Source organism: Astatotilapia calliptera, chromosome 23 (assembly GCF_964374335.1).
Source record: "Astatotilapia calliptera chromosome 23, fAstCal68.1, whole genome shotgun sequence".
NCBI lineage: Eukaryota > Metazoa > Chordata > Actinopteri > Cichliformes > Cichlidae > Astatotilapia > Astatotilapia calliptera.
Window position 1 is genome coordinate 20,796,933 of NC_137443.1, and position 23,219 is coordinate 20,820,151.

Consider the following 23,219-nt stretch of genomic DNA (forward strand, 5'->3'; position numbering starts at 1 on the left):
TCAGCCACTCCATAAAAAGACCATATATCCATATTTTATTCCACTTTAAATTAGCCAACCTTGTAAAACTACTTCTCCCTGAAATATTCATGTAAAGTTTTAATTATATTTTCATTGTTTTAACCCTTCAAATCCCAGTGTTATTACATGAGCGCCCTGTGTTATAAGCCCCAAAAACCAAAAAACGAAACTAAATATTTCCACAAAAAACCAGTTGAAGTAATATGTGATTGTCATTATAAGTAGGCCTTTAGATGGACCAAAGATTGGCACCAACATACATTTTGACCTGCCATTATTTTTTTTGCATTTTTTTTGCAATTTAAAAATTAAAACTTCAAGGCCCTGAGTCTTCATTGACATCCAAGAAAAGAAGAAAAAATAAAATCATATGATGATAATTTGGGGTTGAAAAATAGCGTTTATAATGGAAGTCAATGGGCAGAAAATGGTCCCCAGGGTGATGGGTGTGGGGATTTCTGCTGCTCAGCCATTTTAGGCTGATTTAAGGAATTCACACTGGAATATTAACATTGACAGGTAAAAACTATCCTGTGGCAAGTTTGGTTATATTCCACTGAACACAGTGGAAATGGCAGCCATTTAACACATAGCAGTGGCACAAAAAGGTCCCAAGAAGGCAGGAAGGTTAAATATGAATCACATGTATTTCCAGAAATCTTTCCCTGACTGCACACAATAAGGCAGTAAAAAGGCTGTTTTGTGTCAGTGCTGAAATTGCAGCTCTATTGTCCACTAGAGACAGGCTCCATAAGTGAGTCAGTCCTTTGGGATTACTTCACTAAAATGTGCAGAATTACAGCAGAAGAAAACATGTTTATAACTTGATACAAAAGCAGTCTTGGTCTTTAACGCTAACTTCTCCCTCCGTAATAGCTGTAAGGTGGGTGAATCTTTTTGCAACTCACCTGCTTGGATTTTATTAAAGGTTAAAGTTGGGGCTGTGGTCGATTCAATTAACAGGTGTGCTGACAGTACTCAGGATCATGAACTAAATATTTTTAGGGATTTTGACTGTTGAAGATGTAACATTAGTCTGTTGGAATGCATAGCAAGCATTTTGTCCACCATTGTCTGCCAGTTTCTAAGTCACACACACGAAGGTAAACTCCTCTGAATCTTGAGATGTAGCTGTGCTCTCCGGTTGCTCTGGAACCATGAGACTTTCTGCATCTATCTGAATCTGATCAACATTTCTACGCCAGACTGAGTTGGCTCCAACATTTATGATGTATGTCAGCGGTCTGGTCCATGACAGAATCATGCCAGACTGCCATTTCTGACTTGGGTCTCTGTAGTATCTGGCAAGTGTTAAATATTAACACTTCACCGAGTTCTTTTGATTCCTCATAGCCATCAGATGGAAGACAACACACTGCTCAGTAGACCATTTCACACTTTTATTACTTCCGGAAGGGAGATGCGTCCTGTATGACACGCTGCAGCGAATCTCGAATTGGCGGTGTCCACTTAACAGTTTTGTTACAGGGTGTCCCACTCTAGTCTAAACAACAGTGCTACACAAGCATTCAGTAGCCACGTTGCATAGCGTACTCATAGGTTATTGTCTATTAGCTGCAAAACATCTTTACTCAGCTCCAGGGAGGCTGCAACCTTGCCCTACTCCCTTCTAGTAAATTTCCACTGGCAGATGGTTCCTTGTTATTAACTTCTGCATACAAGCGTGCATGAGAGTCTCCTGCAAACTTACTTGTAAGACAATGACACGCTATAAGAGCCTTTATTGTTCAGGGCCGTGTCTTCTTTAGTGTTCTGAACTATGCGTTTATATGACATTTGTTAATAATATAAAGCAAACCATTGAGGCACTTCAACTAATTTCATTTTCACATTTCACACAAGAACTTTTTGTCCAACATTGAAGAATCTGTTTTTTTTTCTTGTTGTTTCCACCATGGAAGACTGTTTACCTTGGACATCCTTGCGAATGTCTGGTTTCAGCAAATCTAGACGCGATCTCAGATTCTGTCCCATGAAGAGCAGTGCAGGTGTGTGTCCAGTTGTTGCATCGGTGGTGTTCCTGTAAGCCAGTAAGAAATTGCAGATTTTCTGTTGTAGCGGCTTACCCTTTGTCCGACTGGCTTTCATTGACTGCTTGAAGGACTGGATGAACCATTCAGCGTGTCCATTTGTTGCAGGATGATGGAGGGCTGAAGTGATATATCGTACTCCGTTACTCCTAAGGAAACACTGGAACTCCTCTCCAGTAAACTGACAACCATTTTCACTTATGAGCTGTTGTGGCAGACCTGTGCGTGCAAACACTGACCGAAGTCTATTGATCGTGCTGGCAGCTGTTGCTTGCTTTACGGGGATGATTTCTGGCCACTATGAGTGAGCATCAACCACAACCAGGAACATTTGGTCCATAAATGGGCCAGCATATTCTATATCAGGGGTCAGCAACCTTTAACACCCAAAGAGCCATTTGGACCCGGTTTCCACACAAATGAAAAAGTGGGGCCACAAATACTTTTTGACATTTAAAATGAAGATAACACTGTAGATACTATTTTTTACCTTTATGATTTGTGTAAACAACTAAAGTGTGTTGCTTATGAAATCCATGAAGTGCTACAGAGAAAATTACATTTTATTCATGTAATTAACACATTCTCAACTCTTAAAGAAATATAACAAAAAGGAAAGACACCCAGTTGAAGGTCTCTTAACCCTGTACTGCATGACTTTTTATTTTTTGGGGAAATATTAATATTTCACCCTATTTTGGGGGAGATTTAAGGTCCGTAATAATATATCAATCATAAAATATGACACCTCCCCAAAATGATATTGGTTTGTTGCTTAAAGGCAACATGGTGCGATAAGGGTAATCAAACACCAAGTTATTCTATAATAAGTTTTATTAGTACAACAAAAATGAACAAATAAACAATCTAAACATTTCACAGAACAATAAAACACCAAATACATCCAACATTTGACCCTAACCCCATGCATACACACACACACACACACACACACACACACACACACACACACACACACACACACACACACACACACACACACACACACAATTACTTTACTTGATTCAGGGATCCACTCCTTAACTTCACTGTCACTCCCTAAAAGCTCACTGTCCTCTGTCTTTATCTTACCTCCAAATGGAGAATTTTTTTTTTTTTTTTTTTTTTTTGAAGGGCCAGTGTGAGACATGAAAATGTGGTTTGTTGCCTCAGGGCAACGCTATGCAGTAGAGGGTTAAATGAATTTAAAAGCTGAACTTAAATGATCCATTTAGCAGATCCATAAAATGTACATTTGTCCAACAACACCTGACATTTTCTCGGTGCCTTTAAGCGTCCCTCACGAAGAAGAAGAAGAATTGATGTTACTCACGTCCTCTCTGCAGCTCACTAGCTAGGCAGGAGAGTTAGCATCCACATGGAGGGTTAGTTGGTTTTTTCGTATCTTTTTTCGCATCTTTTGGCCACTTTCACAAGGATTTCCCCCTCTCTGTCGCCCACTGCACATCCGGGATCCGTTTTAACCTCGCCGCCAGTCTGTTATGTTCTCTCTTATAACTTAACTGGCAAGGTTAAAAAATTGAACAGCTTTGTTCAAGGTTAAAAAATTGAACAGCTTTGTTCAATGAAACCATCACAGGAGATGATAAAAGTTCATATTTTTAATCATTTCATGTTAAAACAACAGAACAGTTTATCAATCCTAGTTTTTGATATTTAACCCCAGGTGAATAAAAATAATGAAATATTAACATTTGTACAGTTTATGCTTTAATGTCTGTGCCTTTAAAAACTGAGAAAAGTAAAGGAGAGTTTGTGTGTGGGGTGATGGAGCACCTCTTCAACCTGAGCCTGAGGTTGGGAAGAGTCCCACAGCTCTGGAAAACCTCCTGTGTTGTACCAGTGCCAAAGACTTCACGCCCCAAGGACCTCAACAGCTACAGGCCGGTGGCTCTGACATCCCACCTGATGAAGACCCTGGAGCGGTTGGTCCTGGCTCAGCTTCGGCGCCTAACAAGCTCATCACTGGACCCACTTCAGTTTGCCTACCAGCCTGGCATTGGAGCGGATGATGCCGTCATTCACCTCCTACATCGTTCCCTCGCTCACCTGGAGACCGCTGGAAGCACTGTGAGAATCATGTTCTTTGATTTCTCCAGTGCCTTCAACACTATTCTTCCCTCGGTTCTGAAGGACAAGCTGGTGAACTCTGGAGTGGACCATCACCTCACTACCTGGATCCTGGACTACCTCACCGACCGACCACAGTATGTGAGGACTCAGGGCTGTGTGTCGGACAGGGTCGTCTGCAGTACGGGGGCCCCACAGGGAACGGTTCTGGCTCCGTTCCTCTTCACCATCTACACTGCAGACTTCTCCCACAATTCCACCCAGTGCTTCCTGCAGAAGTTCTCTGATGACTCTGCAATAGTCGGCCTCATCACTGATGGGGACGACAAGGAGTACAGAGGACTGACTCAAGACTTTGTGGACTGGTGCCAGCTGAACTACCTCCAGATCAACGCCAGTAAAACCAAGGAGCTGGTGGTAGACTTCCGCAGGCACAAACATTCTCCACTGCAACCACTGAACATCCAGGGTATGGACATTGAGGCTGTGGACAGCTACAGGTACCTTGGTGTTCATCTGAACAACAGACTGGACTGGACTCATAACTCAGACGCCCTCTACAGGAAAGGGCAGAGCAGGTTGTACCTGCTGCGGAGACTCAGGTCGTTTGGGGTGGAGGGCCCACTCCTGAAGACCTTCTATGACTCTGTGGTGGCTTCTGCTATCTTTTATGGTGTGGTCTGCTGGGGCGGCAGCATCTCTGCTGGGGACAGGAAGAGACTGAACAGGGTGATCCGAAGGGCCAGCTCTGTTCTAGGATGCCCTCTGGACCCAGTGGAGGTGGTGAGTGACAGGAGAATGGCGGCTAAGCTGTCATCCCTGTTGGACAACGTCTCCCACCCCATGCAGCAGACTGTGACAGCACTGAGCAGCTCCTTCAGTGGGAGACTGCGGCACCCACGGTGTGGGACGGAGAGATTTCGCAGGTCTTTCCTCCCCACTGCTGTCAGACTCCACAACAAAGACTTTAACTGATCAAGCACACACATCCACACATGTGCAATAACACTAAGTGCAATAATCTTTTCTGGCATCGTTGTATTTTTACTCAGTTGTATATAGCATTCGTATTCTATTTTTATCTTATTGTATATTTTTATTCTATTTTATTCTACTGTATATAGTATATTATTTTATTCTATTCTGTACAGCTGTGTACTGTATTTATTCTTATTGTATTCTAATTTTTGCGTCATAACTTTTGCACTGTCCACTTCCTGCTGTGACAAAACAAATTTCCCACGTGTGGGACTAATAAAGGTTATCTTATCTTATCTTATCTTATCCACATATGTGGACAGCACGTTTTCGGTGGGAGCCTGCTGGAGTCCGATGGTTGACACCAGGTCTGAGGAAGTGTAAGTGTGTTTTTAATGTGATTCATGAAAACAAAGCAGCACACATTCAACCATCTCTGATGTCAGGAGTCATTATCAAAGTGTCAATCAATGAACAGATGATGGATCAATAACTGCAGCTGGATTGTGTTTATTCTCTCCATCAGATTCCTGTCAACTCAGAATTGATACAAACACAGTGAACAAAAACCTCAAACTTTCTGACAGCAAGAGGAAGGTGACACATGTGGAGGAGGTTCAGTCATATCCTGATCATTCAGACAGATTTGATTACTGGCCTCAGCTGCTTTGCAGTGATGGTCTGACTGGTCGCTGTTACTGGGAGGTCGAGTGGAAAGGACTGGCTTACATATCAGTGAGTTACAGAAGAATCAAAAGGAAAGGAGATAGTAGAGACTGTACCTTTGGATTTAATGAAAAGTCCTGGAGTCTGAGCTGTTGTGATGACGGCCCTCCTTCTGTCAGTCACAATGATAAAGTAACATTTATCTCCTCCTCCTCTGTGTCTAACAGAGTAGCAGTGTATGTGGACTGTCCTGCTGGCACTCTGTCCTTCTACAGAGTCTCCTCTGACACTCTGATCCACCTCCACACCTTCAACACCACATTCACTGAACCTCTTTATCCTGGATTTAGAGTCTGGCTTTCTGGTTCCTCAGTGTGTCTGTGCTGAGTTGAGTATAAAGAGAAACACTCTGACTGTTGAACAGATAGTTCAGTCTATACATGTCTGTCTCTTTCACTCAGAAAGTGAGACTCTCCTGTTTCATCAGAAGATAAAATTTCTCTTTACTCTGAGTTTAGATTATGATCAACATTCACTGAAGCTCCAATGAAACCAGCATTTTCTTTAACTCTGAAAGAAAAATATCTCTTGATACTCATTACTGGTTAAAAGATTAACTATATTCTCATACTCATGTCAGGCTCTTATTTAATATGTAGACCGTTCCTTCATTTACTTTCTGTGATATATAACTGGTTACATGTATAGCCCTGACGTTAACCTTGGTCTTATGTTGAGTAAACATCACCTACAGACCTGTAAGTAGGAGAGCTGAACCCATTTTCCATATTTTTATTTTGTTTGTAAGTAAGCGTTTTTTGCGTTAATTAAAAGATATTTATGACAATAATTCAATTAAATTTTATTTATATATCCCACCTGTTTTAATGTTGTTTTTTTTTCTTTTTCAAATAATTGTACTGATAACTGTTTTCAACCACACTGATATAGATTTATATTCACACTGTTAACACTGGCAGTGTTGGGGAGTAACGGATTTACTCGGATGTTACGTATTTAAAATACAAAATATGAGTAACTGTATTCCGTTACAGTTACCGTTTAAAAAGGTGGTATTTAGAATACAGTTACTTTGTTGAAATAAATGGATTACACGGCGGTACTTTCCTGTTTCATATTGTGGCGGGTCAGCACTGTTTGGGTTTTGTTTGAAAGCTACGTTCTGTTGTTCCAGGCGGCAGCGTTGCGGTTGCCATGGTTACAGGGTGACGCTCTCGCTCTGCGTGTTTCCTCGGTGAGAGAGCGCCTTTTTGTTGTTGTTGTGCTAAGCTAATAGACAGAATGCAGAATGTAGCTTCATGGGCAGTGTAGTCCGTGCTGCAAGGAGACTGGACCGCCATACACGTTATGTGTCTGTGAGCGCGAGGAGGGAGAAAAAGGAGAGTCGAAAAGTACGAGCTGTCATCGAGCAAAAACGGGAGCTGGAAGCATGTAAATATAATAATAACCACTGCAGCCAAGAAGAGAGCCTGACAGAGAAAGAAAGAAAACCAAAGGGGAGAAGAGACGGTGAGAAGGGGGGGGAAGAGAGAGAAAAAAAAAAAACTCCTGGGTCACCTGTATGGAGAAAAAAAAACAAAAAAAACAAACAAACAAAAACAAACAGAGGAGACAGCAAACAACAAAGAGCAACATAATAATAGAGAAAACAAAGCACCATCACAATAAACTAGCTAGTCATAGATATCAGTATTTACTAAGTAATAAACGATATTGTGCAGCACGCAAGATAGACAGCGCACAGTGTGCTTTGAGGCAGCAGCCAAGAAAGCTTTAGTCCGCGTCTGTGAATACCCATGTGTGCATACCTGTGTGGATCAGCATGCTTGCATTCCAAAGGTTTCTCCATGTAATGATCTGCTAGGGAGTGTGGGGGGGCCACAGCCCCGTCCTCCAGGGTGTGAAGCGGGTATGGAGGAGATCAAAACTCCAGACATCCAGAGGCCCCCAGAACACAAGAGACCATGGAAGACCAACAGAGGGGCAGCCGCGCCACTGTCCCAGTAAGAGCTGAGGAGAGTCCCAGATGAGGGCTCGCCCAGCAGCCGCGGAGCAGAAGTCAGGGGGAGTTGCAGTGACGCGCCCGTGAGCTCCGCCGGCCCCCAGCTGCGCCTGAGTGACCGAGCCCTAGGCCGAGAGGCCGGGGGCACCCCACCTCCAAAGGGGCCCGAGCGAGCCCCAGGCCCCAGGCCCCGACAAGCGGCCGCCAAGGAGTGAGCCGGTGTGTACCCGGACTCCCACCCCCAGACACAAAGAACCACCAACACACCGACACCTGAGGGAGTCCGCCACCGGCAGGGGAAGTGGTGGTGGGTGGAGATAGGCCTCCAAACCTTGGAGGGCCTGAGGTGTCCCCAGAGAGGTGGCGTCTGATACCCAACCTGACATATAGACACAGACATACAGGCACACACAGACACAAACATCCATTCCCACCCTCATGCTCTCATATGCACTCACTCCACACTCAACCAACGTGGAGACAGACATAAAGAGACGCTGTACACACGATCACACTCCCCAAGCGTACTCTACAAACCGGGTCTAGGTACCCTTGCCCCTGGAGGGGGGAATTGCACCCAGACCCAGGTGGTGTTACCCTTTTCCCTGCGGTGGGGAGAGGCAGACCACCCCGACTCCGCAGCAGCAGGGAGGCCCCACACCCCAGACCGCAGTCGGACGGCCAACTCCTCCTACTAGCCCTCCCGCTCCAGCAGGCCGCAGAGAATGGGGGTGGGAAAAGACTCCAAACCTCCCTCCACCCGCTCATTGTAGTGTTGATGCATATGTGTTCTAAGGTGCAATTAAAACCCAGGAGGGCATGGAGCTACCTGCCAAGGAGCAGCAGGTAAGCGCATAGTCCCTCCTGCTAACCCTCAATGACTAAGTGTATTTAAAATTGAGAGGTGGGCAACGACGTCAGGGGTGAGGTATACACCCTGATGGTGATTTGGACTCCGTGATTGTGCCCACCCCCAAGATCCTATATGTATGTGTAATGAGAGTGTGAATAATGTGAATGTCTAAGTTGTGGGTTTTAGAAAAGAGAATGAGCAGCATCTGACTGCTCTGCATTTCAATGATATCGGAGACTGCAAAATTTTTCGGAGCTGGCCAAAGTGATAGCAGTTTTTATTTTCAGACATTTTCCTACCAATAAAAAACCTCCTTATAGAAATTTATACTAGATAAAGTAATTATGCAATAAACAATTAAATGACAAAGTTTCTATTTTTTTACATTTTACTATAGAAATTTCAGTGTTTTACAACTACAGTTAAAACAAAATTGGAAACACACATTTCTTACAATTTAAAAATGAGTGGTGCCGAGAGATTTCTTTCTTTGTCACAGCAGCTTTTTTCTTCATCATGTAGAAAAACAGATAAGTATGTGACTTCTTCACACTGATAGAAGGAAGAGTTTCACTGGTCTGGCCTGTTTGGTTGTTTGTTGGGGTGGCTGTAGCTCAGAAGGTAGAGCAGGTCATCTGCTGATTGGAAGGTTGGTGGTTCGATTCCTGGATTTCCCCCAGTCTGCATGCTAAATATCCTTGGGCAAGATACTAACCCTCACTTGCTCTCCGATGCATCCGTCGGCGTATGAATGTGTATAAGTTAGGTAAAGCGCTGATAAAGCATAGAGTGCTGGTGTGTATGGGTTAATGTGGCGTGTTGTATAGAGTACTCCAGGAGAGTAGAAAAGCACTATATAAGAATCAGTCCATTTAAGATCAAAGTGGGCTGTATGTGGCCCGCCATGTAAAATAATTTTTGACGCACCTGTACTAGACTGTAACTCCTGCTGAACCCCTCCCACCTGCTTCAGGTGAAGTCCAACCTTCTTTCAGGAAGCAGCTCACCTGTGTATTATTGTTTAGTGTCAGGTGCCGAGTGGAAATTCTTCGTGCTGAAGAAACTGTAAGTTTCCTTTGTTTCCTGCTTTAATTGTCAGTCTTTGGAAACGTTACTGTTTGTTTCGGCTCTATAATATCTGTACACCATGTTCAGCTCTTGTTTCAGGATAAAGTGATTTCCAGTATTTCTCTATTTTTTATGTGTAATGTCTTTACTTATAAAGGTAAATAGGCTTCAGTAAAGAGGCTGTACAAAGGGGTTATATGTATAATAATGAAATTACCTGTTTTGTATCTTTAAGATTCTGTGTTATTGTATCTACAGTATAATCAGCGCAGATCCATTGGTCACAAAAAATCCTGATAGAACTGTTGTTATATTTGTTGCAATTTCTGCTGCCCTCCTGGTCAGGTCACTCTTTAAAAAAAAAAAAAAGAAGACAATTTTAATGTCACGGAGACTTTTTACCTGGATAAATGAAGGTTATATAAAAGTCACTTTTCCAGAAAACTGATACTGAAACTTTTACCTTGTGACAGGAATGTTGTTTGTTCGTTTCACATTTTATAGACCAACAAGTTATTTATAGTTGTTAAAAACCTACACCATCCTCCCTATTCTGGTATTCTAAACTGTACCCAAAAGTAGACTGCTTGGTCGAGTTAACCTCCTAAACTATCTAGAACACATGGTGAAAACCTGAAATTAAGACAGAGGAGACTAGAGGTGAGACATGACCATTACTGATTACTTATGACAGATTTAGATATATTTTCATAAACTATTCATTTACCACATCAATAAACAGCATGGCAGAGCAAAATATTTTTTCTAACATGGCAACCTTTAAAAAGTGAAAGGAGACAGAAAGACAGGTGAGAAAGAATAAAACTTAATTGACTTTTTGATGGCATTTTACACACAGTACTAGTACAGTATCTAGAAAATGTGGGAAAATACTGGCATCATATACAGTACTTACTTCTGAAGAAATTATGATGGGACCCTCAAAAAAATTACTATGTACAATAATGGATTTCTATACATTTTACATCAGATGAAAACGTTTGTTGTAAGATTCAGATTATTAAGATTATTTATTCAAAGTTTTTAAATGACATAACAAAGAAAAGTATTTCTTTGTGCCCCCCTTTCCCTGTTAATGCCCTACATGGCCCCCCTGGCAAAACTTTGCTAGACCCGCCCCTGCACATTTACCAGCTGTCAGCTACTTAGAAAAGGATCCTGGTGTTATTTGTCTCTCAGAAATAGTTCATAACTTCCCTTCAACTCATTTGTGTGACCTAAAAGGTAAACCTGTTTCTCCATCAGCTCTGATGATTCAGTAAGAACATCTCCTGGTTTCATCTTCATGTTTCCCTCTCAGATAACCAAACCGATATCATGACCAGCAGCTTTTATAGTTGTGGCTCCAGCAAACATCAGCTGATACTGGAAATTAATATTAAATAAATTCTAACAACAGCTGATCAAGCTTAAACGTGCTGCTGTTGTTTAGTGCGACATCCGCCGGTTTCTTCTTTCTGGCGCAAAGTGGGAGATAAACAAACAAGAGAGAAAAGCCGATCAGCTGATCATTGATCAGTTTCATGATTGAAGTAGAAACAGGAGAGGGAGGGGGGAGAATGAGAGAAGAAGAGGCAGCTGTGCAGCAAAGACACAGAATAACTCCAGCTTTGTGTCTTTTTCATTGTAGCTGAAGTACGGGACAAACTGTTCCTTTTCACCTCAATACGAAACGCGCAATATTTTCTCTGAATACCAGACGATTCCGTTTTTTACCAGACGGTTGGAAACTCTAATAACTAACCTTATAAATAAAATAAGATAAAACAAGTTCAACATCAATAATATCATAGCACCCACCCAGCTGTATATAAACTCTGTCATGCTAGCTAGTACGCAGTACGAGTGATTGTACTGACTGTAAAAAGTCAGCGTAACGAAAATAAACTCCACATAAACTTGGTTTATATCTTTTTTTTTCTTTTTTTTTTTTTAAATGACATCAGAAACAGCAGTATGCGACATTACGTGATGGCAGAGCTTCAGTTCATCCTTTGTCATTTTTTTTTTTTTTTTTTTTTTTTTTTATAAATAGGACAGGGGGAATGAATGAGAGAAAGAGGGGGAGAGAAAGAAAGAAAACCAAAGGGGAGAAGAGACGGTGAGAGGGGGGGGGAAGAGAGAGAAAAAAAAAGAACTCCTGGGTCACCTGTATGGAGAAAAAAAAAAACAAACAAAAAAAACAAACAGAGGAGACAGCAAACAACAAAGAGCAACATAATAATAGAGAAAACAAAGCACCATCACAATAAACTAGCTAGTCATAGATATCAATATTTACTAAATAATAAACGATATTGTGCAGCACGCAAGATAGACAGCGCACAGTGTGCTTTGAGGCAGCAGCCAAGAAAGCTTTAGTCCGCGTCTGTGAATACCCATGTGTGCATACCTGTGTGGATCAGCATGCTTGCATTCCAAAGGTTTCTCCATGTAATGATCTGCTAGGGAGTGTGGGGGGGCCACAGCCCCGTCCTCCAGGGTGTGAAGCGGGTATGGAGGAGATCAAAACTCCAGACATCCAGAGGCCCCCAGAACACAAGAGACCATGGAAGACCAACAGAGGGGCAGCCGCGCCACTGTTCCAGTAAGAGCTGAGGAGAGTCCCAGATGAGGGCTCGCCCAGCAGCCGCGGAGCAGAAGTCAGGGGGAGTTGCAGTGACGCGCCCGTGAGCTCCGCCGGCCCCCAGCTGTGCCTGAGTGACCGAGCCCCAGGCCGAGAGGCCGGGGGCACCCCACCTCCAAAGGGGCCCGAGCGAGCCCCAGGCCCCAGGCCCCGACAAGCGGCCGCCAAGGAGTGAGCCGGTGTGTACCCGGACGCCCACCCCCAGACACAAAGAACCACCAACACACCGACACCTGAGGGAGTCCGCCACCGGCAGGGGAAGTGGTGGTGGGTGGAGATAGGCCTCCAAACCTTGGAGGGCCTGAGGTGTTTATATCTGACGCAGATAGACTGCAGGTCATAACTTCTTACCTGAAGTTCAGTTCACCGCCTCGGGTCTCTGCTCCTCCTGCCTTTCTGTCATCCACCTGCCAGCGTGTTGCATCTGCTGGCCTCCACCACTTGCTAATGTTACTGAATCTGTGGAAGCTCCTGTAGAATAAGGAGGGGATGTTTTTCTCATTATCATTTAATATTTTAATATGCCATTATTAGTTCATTAGAAGTATATAACCAGCTTTGCATTAAGCATAAATTGAAGTTTTTGATCTTATATTATTCTTTGCATTACAGTGATGGTGATAACTTTAATTTGATCTTTCTTACAGGTACCAGAATAATAACATGATTTTCCATTGCAGATGTAACCATGATCATTCCATACACATTGCAGTTTGTTGCTCATTTTAGAGTTGTGCTCAAGGTAATTAAAGGTTAAAAGCTACAGCCAGCGCGAGTCTGGCTGATCTATGGAGGGCAAAGGCTTTGAGCTTGGAAGGCCGCACGCGCTTACACAGCACTTATAAGATGTCATTCTTGGTGATTTTGTGCTTAGTCATGTTTTAATATGTTTTAAGTAGAAGTAGCTGATCCAGCAATATTCATTTAATATTATATACTTGATTTAGAGCAATACACACTAATGGTCTTAATAAATGAAAGAGTCCTTGTAGTTGCCATGTTGTGTCTCAGCAGGGTACAGACGGTTCCAGGAGAAGGGGGGCAGTTAGCGTCTGCCCTCGGGAAGGAGACAATGTTATTCTTTGTGTTAAATAAAATTGTCAACATTGATTGTATTACACCTGTCACTACGCATGAGGGGGCGTTCTAATACCCTGATTTCATAAAACTATGGAAATGTGTTTTTTGAGATGAGATTTTGAGGCTGTCTGCATACAGTGTCCATCTCCCACGTGTGTGATCATTAAATCATCGTTTGACTCAACCCGACCGGACCAGTGTTGTTATTGTGGGTTTTTCCTCTGGTGTCCATCTCCAATATTTTTGAACCATAACACTCCGCAATAGCCACCACCAAACAACTGAGTTATTTTTACACATCTCCCAGCATCTGGCCAATCCACCACCTTTCAGTGTTTATACCGTTACGGAAAAAAAACGAAAAAAAAAACCCCATAGGCCCATAAAAACGAAAAATCACCATCGGCCCACCGGGCACATGCCCGGTATGCCCGATGGCCAGTCCAGCTATGGTTTGCGCCCTTTTTGCGCTGATTCTAAAGCTGTTAGTTTTATCTCTCTCCAAACAATATTGACCGAACCAGCAGCAAAAGAAGATCCAAACTACGCTTCACAAAAACATCATCATGAATTCACTCTTACTTCTGCCGTTTTGCTTCCACCACAATAAAATCACACTTCATGCACAGCTCTCTCTCTCTCTCTCTCTTTCTCTGTATACTTCAAGAACAGTTTCCCGTCTAAAAATCTGTTTTCTGCATTATTTGCTTGTTACGCACAAGTCTACCGTTGTTTACAGCGCTGTCGGCCGCTGTTTTTTTTTTTTTCCTTTTATTTACTTCCGGAAAGAAAGCCTCATTTCTGCTGTTCAATAGGCTTCTGACCAAATGTAAACTTTTTAAAAATTATGCAAAATGCAAAACGCTTAGCCGTGGCTCTAATAAAACCTCTGTACCTTCCTGTTTTTCTGTGTTTTATCTTCAGCTACTTTGACACAAAGGCATCTGCTGTGACGCTTACACCTTTGATAAAGTCTTGCGAGTGTCAGCTTCCTTTTTATAGATTCAAAAATATGTAAATGTACTGATCTGAATTATAATATTTCTGACTGTCTGAGGCAAAATTTCCCAGATTCAAATCTAATTGAATCGAATCGAATCGAATCGTGGATCGAATCAATTCGGGACCTTGTGAATCTGAGTCGATTCTAGAAATCAGTGACGATACCCAGCCCTAGTTTTCAGGCCCCTCTGTGAAATCCAGCTCCTTTTTGCTAAATAAATGGCTTATATCAGCATGTGCTGACCACTCAGTGCATTTTATCAACAACTTTAATATTTTTTGGGAACGCAGGCATCTGTTTAAAGCAAATGGATTTAATTTTAACAAGTCAGGGGTGAAACTGTTCACCTCCAACTTGTTTTATTCCATACGTCATCCAGCTGTGCTTGGAGCCAAGGCTGAGATAAACGAGGAGTTATCTCATAAAGAGGAACAAACAGTACTCCAAGAACAGACAAAGCCCAGCAGAAACCTTGAGGAGGAGCTCCATCTGCCCCCACCCGGGAAGAGCCTCAGAAAGGAGAGACATCTGAGGCAAGAAGAGGCAAGAAGAGGGGTCCCTATTTGCCTCCAACTCTCTCAACAACACGAACGACCAGGACCAGGATCTTCCCCAGTCCCCCAAACCCCTGACAGGCCATCACCCCCATCACCCTCCTCCCCCTCCCTTTCTCCCTCCTCCCCACACCTGAAATTCACTGAAGAGATGATGGAGCGGGTCAATGCTGGGCTCAGATCTACCCCCCGGCCCAATCCCTCTTTGTCCCCCATAAACCCCCCACCAAAGCAGCCAAAGGTTCGCCACCGAGCCCCACCCTCAACAGAGCAATCGAAGTCACATTGCCCAGCCTCGCCCCCCTTAGTTTCTCCTTACCACCTTCATGCTCTGTCTCCGAAGTCTGATGTGTGATGTGTGATGTGTGGAGGGTCCGGGCTGCGAGGATTATGGCAGTGGTGACTTTTCCCAGGAGAAGCTGGGACCCTGTTTACTAGAAGGTTTTAAAATTTCTGTACTTTTAGGTGACAGAAGGAGACATGTGGCCTGGTCAAAACACAGAGAGCTGCACTCTAAAAGATCTTTAAATATAGTAAACATACCTTGTGTGCCACAGACTGCTCCCAAACACGAGGGGACAAGTAATACCTCTAAAACACTTAAGTTGGCTTTATTAAACGTTAGATCTTTAGCTGGGAAAACATTTTTAATTAATGATTTAATCACTGAGCACAGCCTTGATTTTATGTTTTTAACTGAAACTTGGTTGGACCAAAGTAACAGTGGAGCTGTTCTCATCGAGACGACCCCTCCTAACTACAGTTTTATCAGTGAGGCCAGGGTGAGCAGGAGAGGAGGAGGGGTTGCTGTCCTATTTAATGAATCATTTCAATGTAAGCAGCTATCTCCTGGAAGTTTTCAGTCTTTTGAATATGTGGCTTTACAGCTGAAGGCCCCATCCAATGTTTACAGGCCTCCCAAATACTGCACAGACTTTTTTAATGACCTCAGTGAACTGCTGTCTGTGATCTGTGTTGATTTCGACTGTGTAATTATTGTTGGGGATTTTAACATCCATGTGGACAACCCTCAGGACAAAGGGACTAAAGACCTGAGTAACACTCTGGGCAACTTTGGGCTGACTCAGCATGTAACAGAGGCCACACATAATAGAGGACACACTCTTGACCTACTGATCTCCAAGAGCCTGAGCATTTCAAACCTTACTGTGTCTGATGTGGGCCTGTCTGATCATTACTGTGTTTTCTTTGAAAGTAAAATCTCAGCCCACACAAATATATCAACAGCAGTGATCACAAAACGGTGTATAACTGAAGACAGTAGTGAGATCTTTAACCAGGTCTTCCCATTAACACCTGACCTGTCCAGAGGTTCAGTCAATGAGCTCGTCAATAGTTTCAATTTAAAAATGTTAAATGTAATGGATACAATTGCTCCCATTAAGGTGAAGGTTATCTCTGGAAGGAAAAAGTCTCCATGGAGAAACTCCACACTAGTTTAAAATGAAAAAAGAGAGTGTAGGAAAGCTGAGCGCAGATGGAGAAAAACAAACCTCCAGGTTCACTATGACATCTATAAAGAGAAACTTCACAATTATAATTTACAACTGAGGAGTGCAAGGAGGTCCTACTTCTCTGACATCATCACTAAAAACAGCCATAATGCTCGGGTTTTATTTTCTACAGTTGACAGGCTAACAAACCCTCCTTTGCCAGTGCCAGCTGAACTTCATTCGACCATGGCCTGCAATGACAAGCAATTGGTACATCAACAGCAGATCCAGGATATGTACTGTGTCCACCGAAAAACAGTTTAAACACCATCAAACAGTTTCACCCGATTAACAGCAAAGACCTGGAGGACATCTTAGGTCAACTGAACTCCTCCTCCTGCTGTTTAGATGTCCTGCCAACAAGTTTTTTCAAAAAGGTCTCAAAGACTTTAGAGTCAGACCTGTTACAGATCGTCAACTTTTCTTTAATGTCAGGTGTGTTTCCAGAACCACTAAAAACTGCTGTAATAAAACCTATACTGAAAAAGGACAATCTTGACAAGACACAAATGAAAAACTACAGGCCGATCTCAAATCTCCCATTTTTAAGTAAGATCATTGAAAAAGCAGTTTCTCAACAGCTCAATTACTTCTTAAAACAGAATAACTGCTACGATGCCTTCCAGTCAGGTTTTAGACACAACCACAGCACTGAAACTGCTCTGACAAAAGTGTTTAATGACATATGTCTGAACATAGACAGTGGAAAAATGTCAGTCCTAGTTTTACTGGATCTCAGTGCAGCATTTGATACAGTTGACCACAACATATTACTCAAACGACTGGAGAACTGGGCAGGTCTTTCAGGAACTGTACTAAACTGGTTCAAAACATACTTAGAAAACAGGAAATACTTTGTATCAATAGGTAACTTCACATCCGAGCAGACAAGTATCACATGTGGAGTTCCCCAAGGTTCCATCTTGGGACCCCCTCTGTTTAACATTTACATGCTCCCACTGGCACAGATTATAAAGAACAACAAAATAAACTACCACAGCTATGCAGATGACACACAAATATATATCACAATGTCACCAGGAGACCGAGGCCCTGTACAGGCTCTTGGTAAATGCATTGAGGAAATTAATGACTGGTTGTGCCACAATTTTCTCCAGCTAAACAAAAACAAAACTGAGGTAATAGTCTTTGGCGCCAAAGAAAAACGATTACAGGTCACCAGAGAACTTCAATCTATACATCTAAAAACCACAAACCAGGCGAGAAATTTGGGTGTAGTGATGGATGCAGACCTAAACTTAGAAAAACACATTAAGACAATAACAAAATCAGCTTACTATCACCTCAAGAATATTTCAAGGATAAAAGATCTGATGTCTCAACAGGACCTGGAAAAACTAGTCCATGCATTCATTTTTAGTAGGCTTGATTACTGTAACAGCATCTTTACAGGTCTACCTAAAAAAATCAGTCAGACAACTACAGCTCATTCAGAACTCTGCTGCTCGAGTCCTCACTAAGACCAAAAAAGTGGACCACATCAGTCCAGCTCTGAGGTCTTTACACTGGCTGCCTGTCCGTCAGAGGATAGACTTTAAAGTTCTGATGCTGGTCTATAAAGCTCTGAATGGTTTAGGACCAAAATACATCAGTGACCTCCTGACCCAGTATGAACCTTCCAGATCCCTCAGGTCATCTGGATCCGGTCTTTTATCAGTTCCTAGAGTCAGAACCAGACACGGAGAAGCTGCATTCAGCTTTTATGCTCCTTATATCTGGAACAAACTCCCAGAAAGCCTCAGATCAGCTGAAACACTCAGTTTATTTAAATCCAGGTTGAAGACTCACCTATTCTCAGCTGCATTTGAATAAAGCACCAAATCCACACTTTTAAGCTTAAATTTCAAAACTTACACTAACTACTGATCTTATCTATTTGTGATTTTATCTGTTTTGATTTTATATACTGTTTTGTTTGTTTGTTAAGCTTAAATTCCAAAACTTACATTAACTACTGATTTTATCTACTGTTCTGATTTTATCTGTTTTGATTTTATATACTGTTTTGTTTGTTTGTTTGTTTGTTAAGTGGGTTTAGAGCTCTGGGTAGCTCCCCAACTGGGTCTAGACTGGGTCTAGAGAGTATTTTAAATTCAGGGAATTTAAAATAGAAAGTAGCTCGTCCACAGAAGGACTGGTAGCTCCCCTTACGATAAGGGTTCAGATCGCGCGAACAGGTGTGGGATTAGAGCTCTGGGTAGCTCCCCAACTGGGTCTAGACTGGGTCTAGAGAGTATTTTAAATTCAGAGAATTTAAAATAGAAAGTAGCTCGTCCACAGAAGGACTGGTAGCTCCCCTTACGATAAGGGTTCAGATCGCGTGAACAGGTGTGAAATGTGTGTGTTTAGTTAGTTAGTTTGTTTGCTTGTTTTAATCAATTTTAAATCATGCTTTTTATTTGTTTTTGTTTCTAATGTCTCTGTAAAGCACTTTGAATCACCTTGTTGTTGAATTGTGCTATACAAATAAATTTGCCTTGCCTTGCCTTGCCTTGCCTAAATCATATAGTTAGGGCTGGCTCAGCTAGCACTGAATCCTCCCTTAGTTATGCTGCTATAGGTGTAGGCTGCTATGTGTTTATACACCTCACTGCGTTTAATCATTAATTATTATTGGGGCAGCAGTTATAATATAAAAAATTCTCCACACAAATTCTTGGCTTCAGTGCTTTGTTTTACACACAGCTATGTAGCTGTGATAAATGACATTAAGCCCACACAGCATTCAGTTTTAAACAAAAACACTGATAACACAGTAGCAGCAGTGATGATGATGCAGGCACAGTTAGAGGAGGAGTCAGTTCACACACAGAGAAGAGCAAAAAGGCGAAGCCATTAAAGAGATGAAAAGCTCAGGCTGAGTGAAAGAAAACTTGTTTCCAACATCCAAAATAGCAGTGTTGTTCCTGTAATCAAAATCAAAACCTTTATTGAGAAACAGCGAGCGGGAGTGCTTCATCAAAGTACCTGATCAACAAAATCAGATGTGAAGAAAGTGTAATTTTGCAGCTGCTCCATCCTCTGCTGTTTTGTTTTACACAGAGAAAAATCATAGTGAGCCTCTGGCAGTTGTACTAAAAGAGGCAGATGAACAGTTAACTTTGTCTGTTAGCAGGTTTAAATTATACAGCTTGGTGTATAAGTTTATGACAGTTGTCCTATTTTGAATGGAGGTGATACCTGTAGCAAACAGGGGTGAGTCTAAAGGGGGGCGTGGGGTGTACTAGACCATATTTATTTCAAGGCTTTTGCAACGTTTTTTTTTTCAGAAAATAATATAAAATATTGTATTATTTAAATTGCTTTAATATTACACGAACTAAACAATAAAAGCTTTTTTGCACAATCCAATAAAAATTTACATGGGTCATTAAACTGTGAGCTACTGACCTGAGCATGTGAGGTTGGACACTGAATTACTATTAATACTAATTCAGGTCTACCCCATCATTACATCCATAAAATTAAAGGATTTGCTCAGATTTTGTATTTATTTTTTACTGTTTTGTTTGTTATGACATAAAATAATTCCACAGAGGAACAGCACAGTTAGTTGATGGTCAGCAGCTGAACTCAGAGTTGTTACTGTGGATCACAGCCGCTGGAAGAAGAGGTGCTGGGGTTGCTGCAGAGCTCCCAGTCACAAAAGGCAGACGTCACAACACCACCTGCTAAAGGCTAAAAATCAAAAATCAAAAATGAAAAAAAAAAAAAAAAACCCAAACAAAAATGGATCGTGCTGTTAAAGCACTCTGTGCACTATTCCTGTTGTCATTTCCCTAAGAAATTTGTGACAGAAAACGAATAAATAAGTGAAAATACAGAGTATGACTTTTTCTTTAAATGACCCCATGATGTTATATAGTAGTTATAAGTATTAAAATGGTGTGATTATTAGTTAATACCTGCCAAGAGGTGTAACAGTAATACAAAAACATTTTGTTTATTTATTTCATATATTTATTTATATATTTCAAATAAAGCAAGCAGGCCTGGTGTGGCTGTGTCAGAGACGGGTTTGTTTGTGATCAGGTTTGTTTTATAGCATCAGAGTCACAGCAGGAAGTTGTTGCTGTTGTGGTAATCATTGATAAATTTAAAGACGTATTAAGGTGCAGCAGCTGATCTTTGAACTCTGAGCTGCATCTTAAGACTCTCTTATTGTTTAAAGTGTTCAATGTGGCGGCAGCCAGATCACAGAGAAGAAGCAGAGGATTTTCTGTTTTTCTAAACAGACGTGGTCCACACAGTGGAGAGCCAAAGAGTGAAGAAGTTCTTTGGAAGGAGCTGAGTAAGTGAAACTTTGATTCATTAGAGTCTCTCAGGTTTTGGCTTCATCACAAAGCAGCTGCTCTATGTTAGTGTGTTTATTGCAGAGAACAGATGAAGACTGTGATACATTGGATAAAGCCTCAAAAACATAATGTGACTTGAATAATAAACTTGACAACATCCACAAGTAGATATTTGCTTTACTTTCTTCTCTTCAGACGAACAGTCTGTGTCAGTGTCTTCAGACGGCTGCAGGTTGTTACCAGCTTCATTAAATGTTTTTCATTCTGCATTTTATGTCACATCTGCCACTGTTTGGTCCCCCTTAGCAGAGGAGATCAGACTGTAATGTGACGTTTCGTAAAACTCAGTTTTCTTGTGAACTTTGAACAGGCTCATAATCAAACTATAAAACGAGCTCTGATTTGAGAACCTGGTTTAGATGCTGGACTCCAGTCTGACTGATACTCAAGTTTTTTTATGGGCATCAAGGTTCATGTTAATTTGTTAAATATTCTCCATAATTCGTGGATAATATTTAACATCGATCGGTGAGCTCCATCTGCTGGTTCCCTCAAGTGCTGCTCTCAGTCTCCAGTTATGCTGCAGAATGGATTTATGGAGGCTTTGAGGGATTCACTGTAGTTCTGCTGTAGTTGGTCCCTCACAGCTACATAATCAGTTGCAGTTCCACTGATACGAGCTACACCAGTTCTATGGTGCCTACAAACAAGACATAAAATACCAACAGATTGTAAGGGAGACCAGGTAGTGTGAATGATCACATATGTGACATGTGATGTGTGGAGAAGCATAGAGAGAAAATCAGTAATAAATACAAGGTAAAATTAAGTAGCCTGTCTCACTCACTGCTGATAATTTGTGATAATAGGGGTAATGATAAAACTTGGGACAACCTTTGGGATCAATAAAGTTTAATGAATGATTTTTCTGTTCTGTTAGTGAAAACTTATTTATTATTCTCATCCAAATAAACTTCTGTTTCAATAACCACAAAATCTGCATGATCATGAGCAAATTGCATTAAATAAATAAATAATAATAAGTTATAAGTAAATAATAATATATATAAATTTTTCAAAAACGATTTAAAAACTCAGCTCACTGCCACAGTGTGAAGTTTTATTCTCCCCTGGAGGCTCCATTCATACCACCATTATTTTCATAGAAATCTGCCATAGATGTTAATTCAGGATTATTGATTGCTGTGTCTCTCTGATAAAACCACAGTATCATCTGCAGCCCCCATTTTTGTTGTGAAAGTGGAGTTTTAGAACAGAAGTTTGATTAATTGATTATCTGAGGTTTTGTTAACGTGTTTATGTAGAGATTTATTTAATCTTTGAAGTCTTGGAAATCAAACCACAAAGTTCCTCCAACAATAAGGTCGTCGTCATTTAGGAACGTGGTGGATAGCCGAAAAGGTAATATGGTGACGATTTGTCACCTAGCGTAAAATGTTACGCTTTGGGAGTGAGAACGGGTTGCCTTGCCATATTGGTCCATTTGATTGACCTTTATTATAATTATGAATTTATTTTATTTTCGGTTGCTACAAACGTGACAGACATGACTGAGGGATAGGACAGGGAGAAAGAATGAAAGAAAGAGAGGGAGAGAAAGAAAGCCAAAGGGGAGAAGAGACGGTGAGAAGGGGGGGAAGAAAGAAAAAACAAACAAACAAACAAAACACCTGGATCACCTGTATGGAGAAAAAAAAACAGAAGAGAAAACAAACAACAAAGAGCAACATAATAAAAAAAAACAGCACCATCACAATAAACTAGCTAGCAGTAGATAACAGTAGATACTAAATAATAAACGATATTGTGCAGCACGCAAGATGGACAGCGCACAATGTGCTTTGAGGCAGCAGCCAAGAAAGGTGTAGTCCGCGTCTGTGAACACCCGTGTGTACACCTGTGTGCACCTGTGTGGATCAGCATGCTTGTATTCCAAAGGTTTCTCCATGTAACGATCTGCTAGGGAGTGTGGGGAGCCATAGCCCCGTCCACCAGGGTATGAAGCAGATATGGAGGAGATCCAGGCCCCAGAAATCCAGAGGCCCCAGAGTACAAGGACCCGAGGAGGACCACCAAAGGGGGGGGGGGGGGGGGGGGAACCGTGCCACCCTCCTGGGAAGAGCTGAGTAGAGCCCCAAATGAGAGGTCACCCCGCAGCTACGGAGCAGAGACCAGAGGGGGTTGCAGTGGCGTGCCCGCAGGCTCTGCCGGCAGCCAGCTGTGCCAGAGAGGACCGAGCTTCAGGCCCAGAGGCCAGAGGCCTGAGGGCATCCCACCCCCCGGAAGGAGCCCAGCCGGGCCGCAGGCGCCCGGCCCCGCCAATTGGCCACCAG

General features: G+C 42.1%; 1 protein-coding gene across 1 annotated transcript; it reads left to right on the forward strand.

The window, feature by feature from the left end:
* Positions 1-1,969: 1,969 nt before the first annotated feature.
* LOC145424172 (stonustoxin subunit beta-like) lies at positions 1,970-6,685 on the forward strand. Its single transcript, XM_080297193.1, has 2 exons — positions 1,970-2,030; positions 5,620-6,685. Exons 1-2 carry the CDS (start codon positions 1,970-1,972, stop codon positions 6,192-6,194), a joined length of 636 nt encoding a protein of 211 aa, XP_080153319.1. The 3' UTR covers positions 6,195-6,685.
* Positions 6,686-23,219: the final 16,534 nt, after the last annotated feature.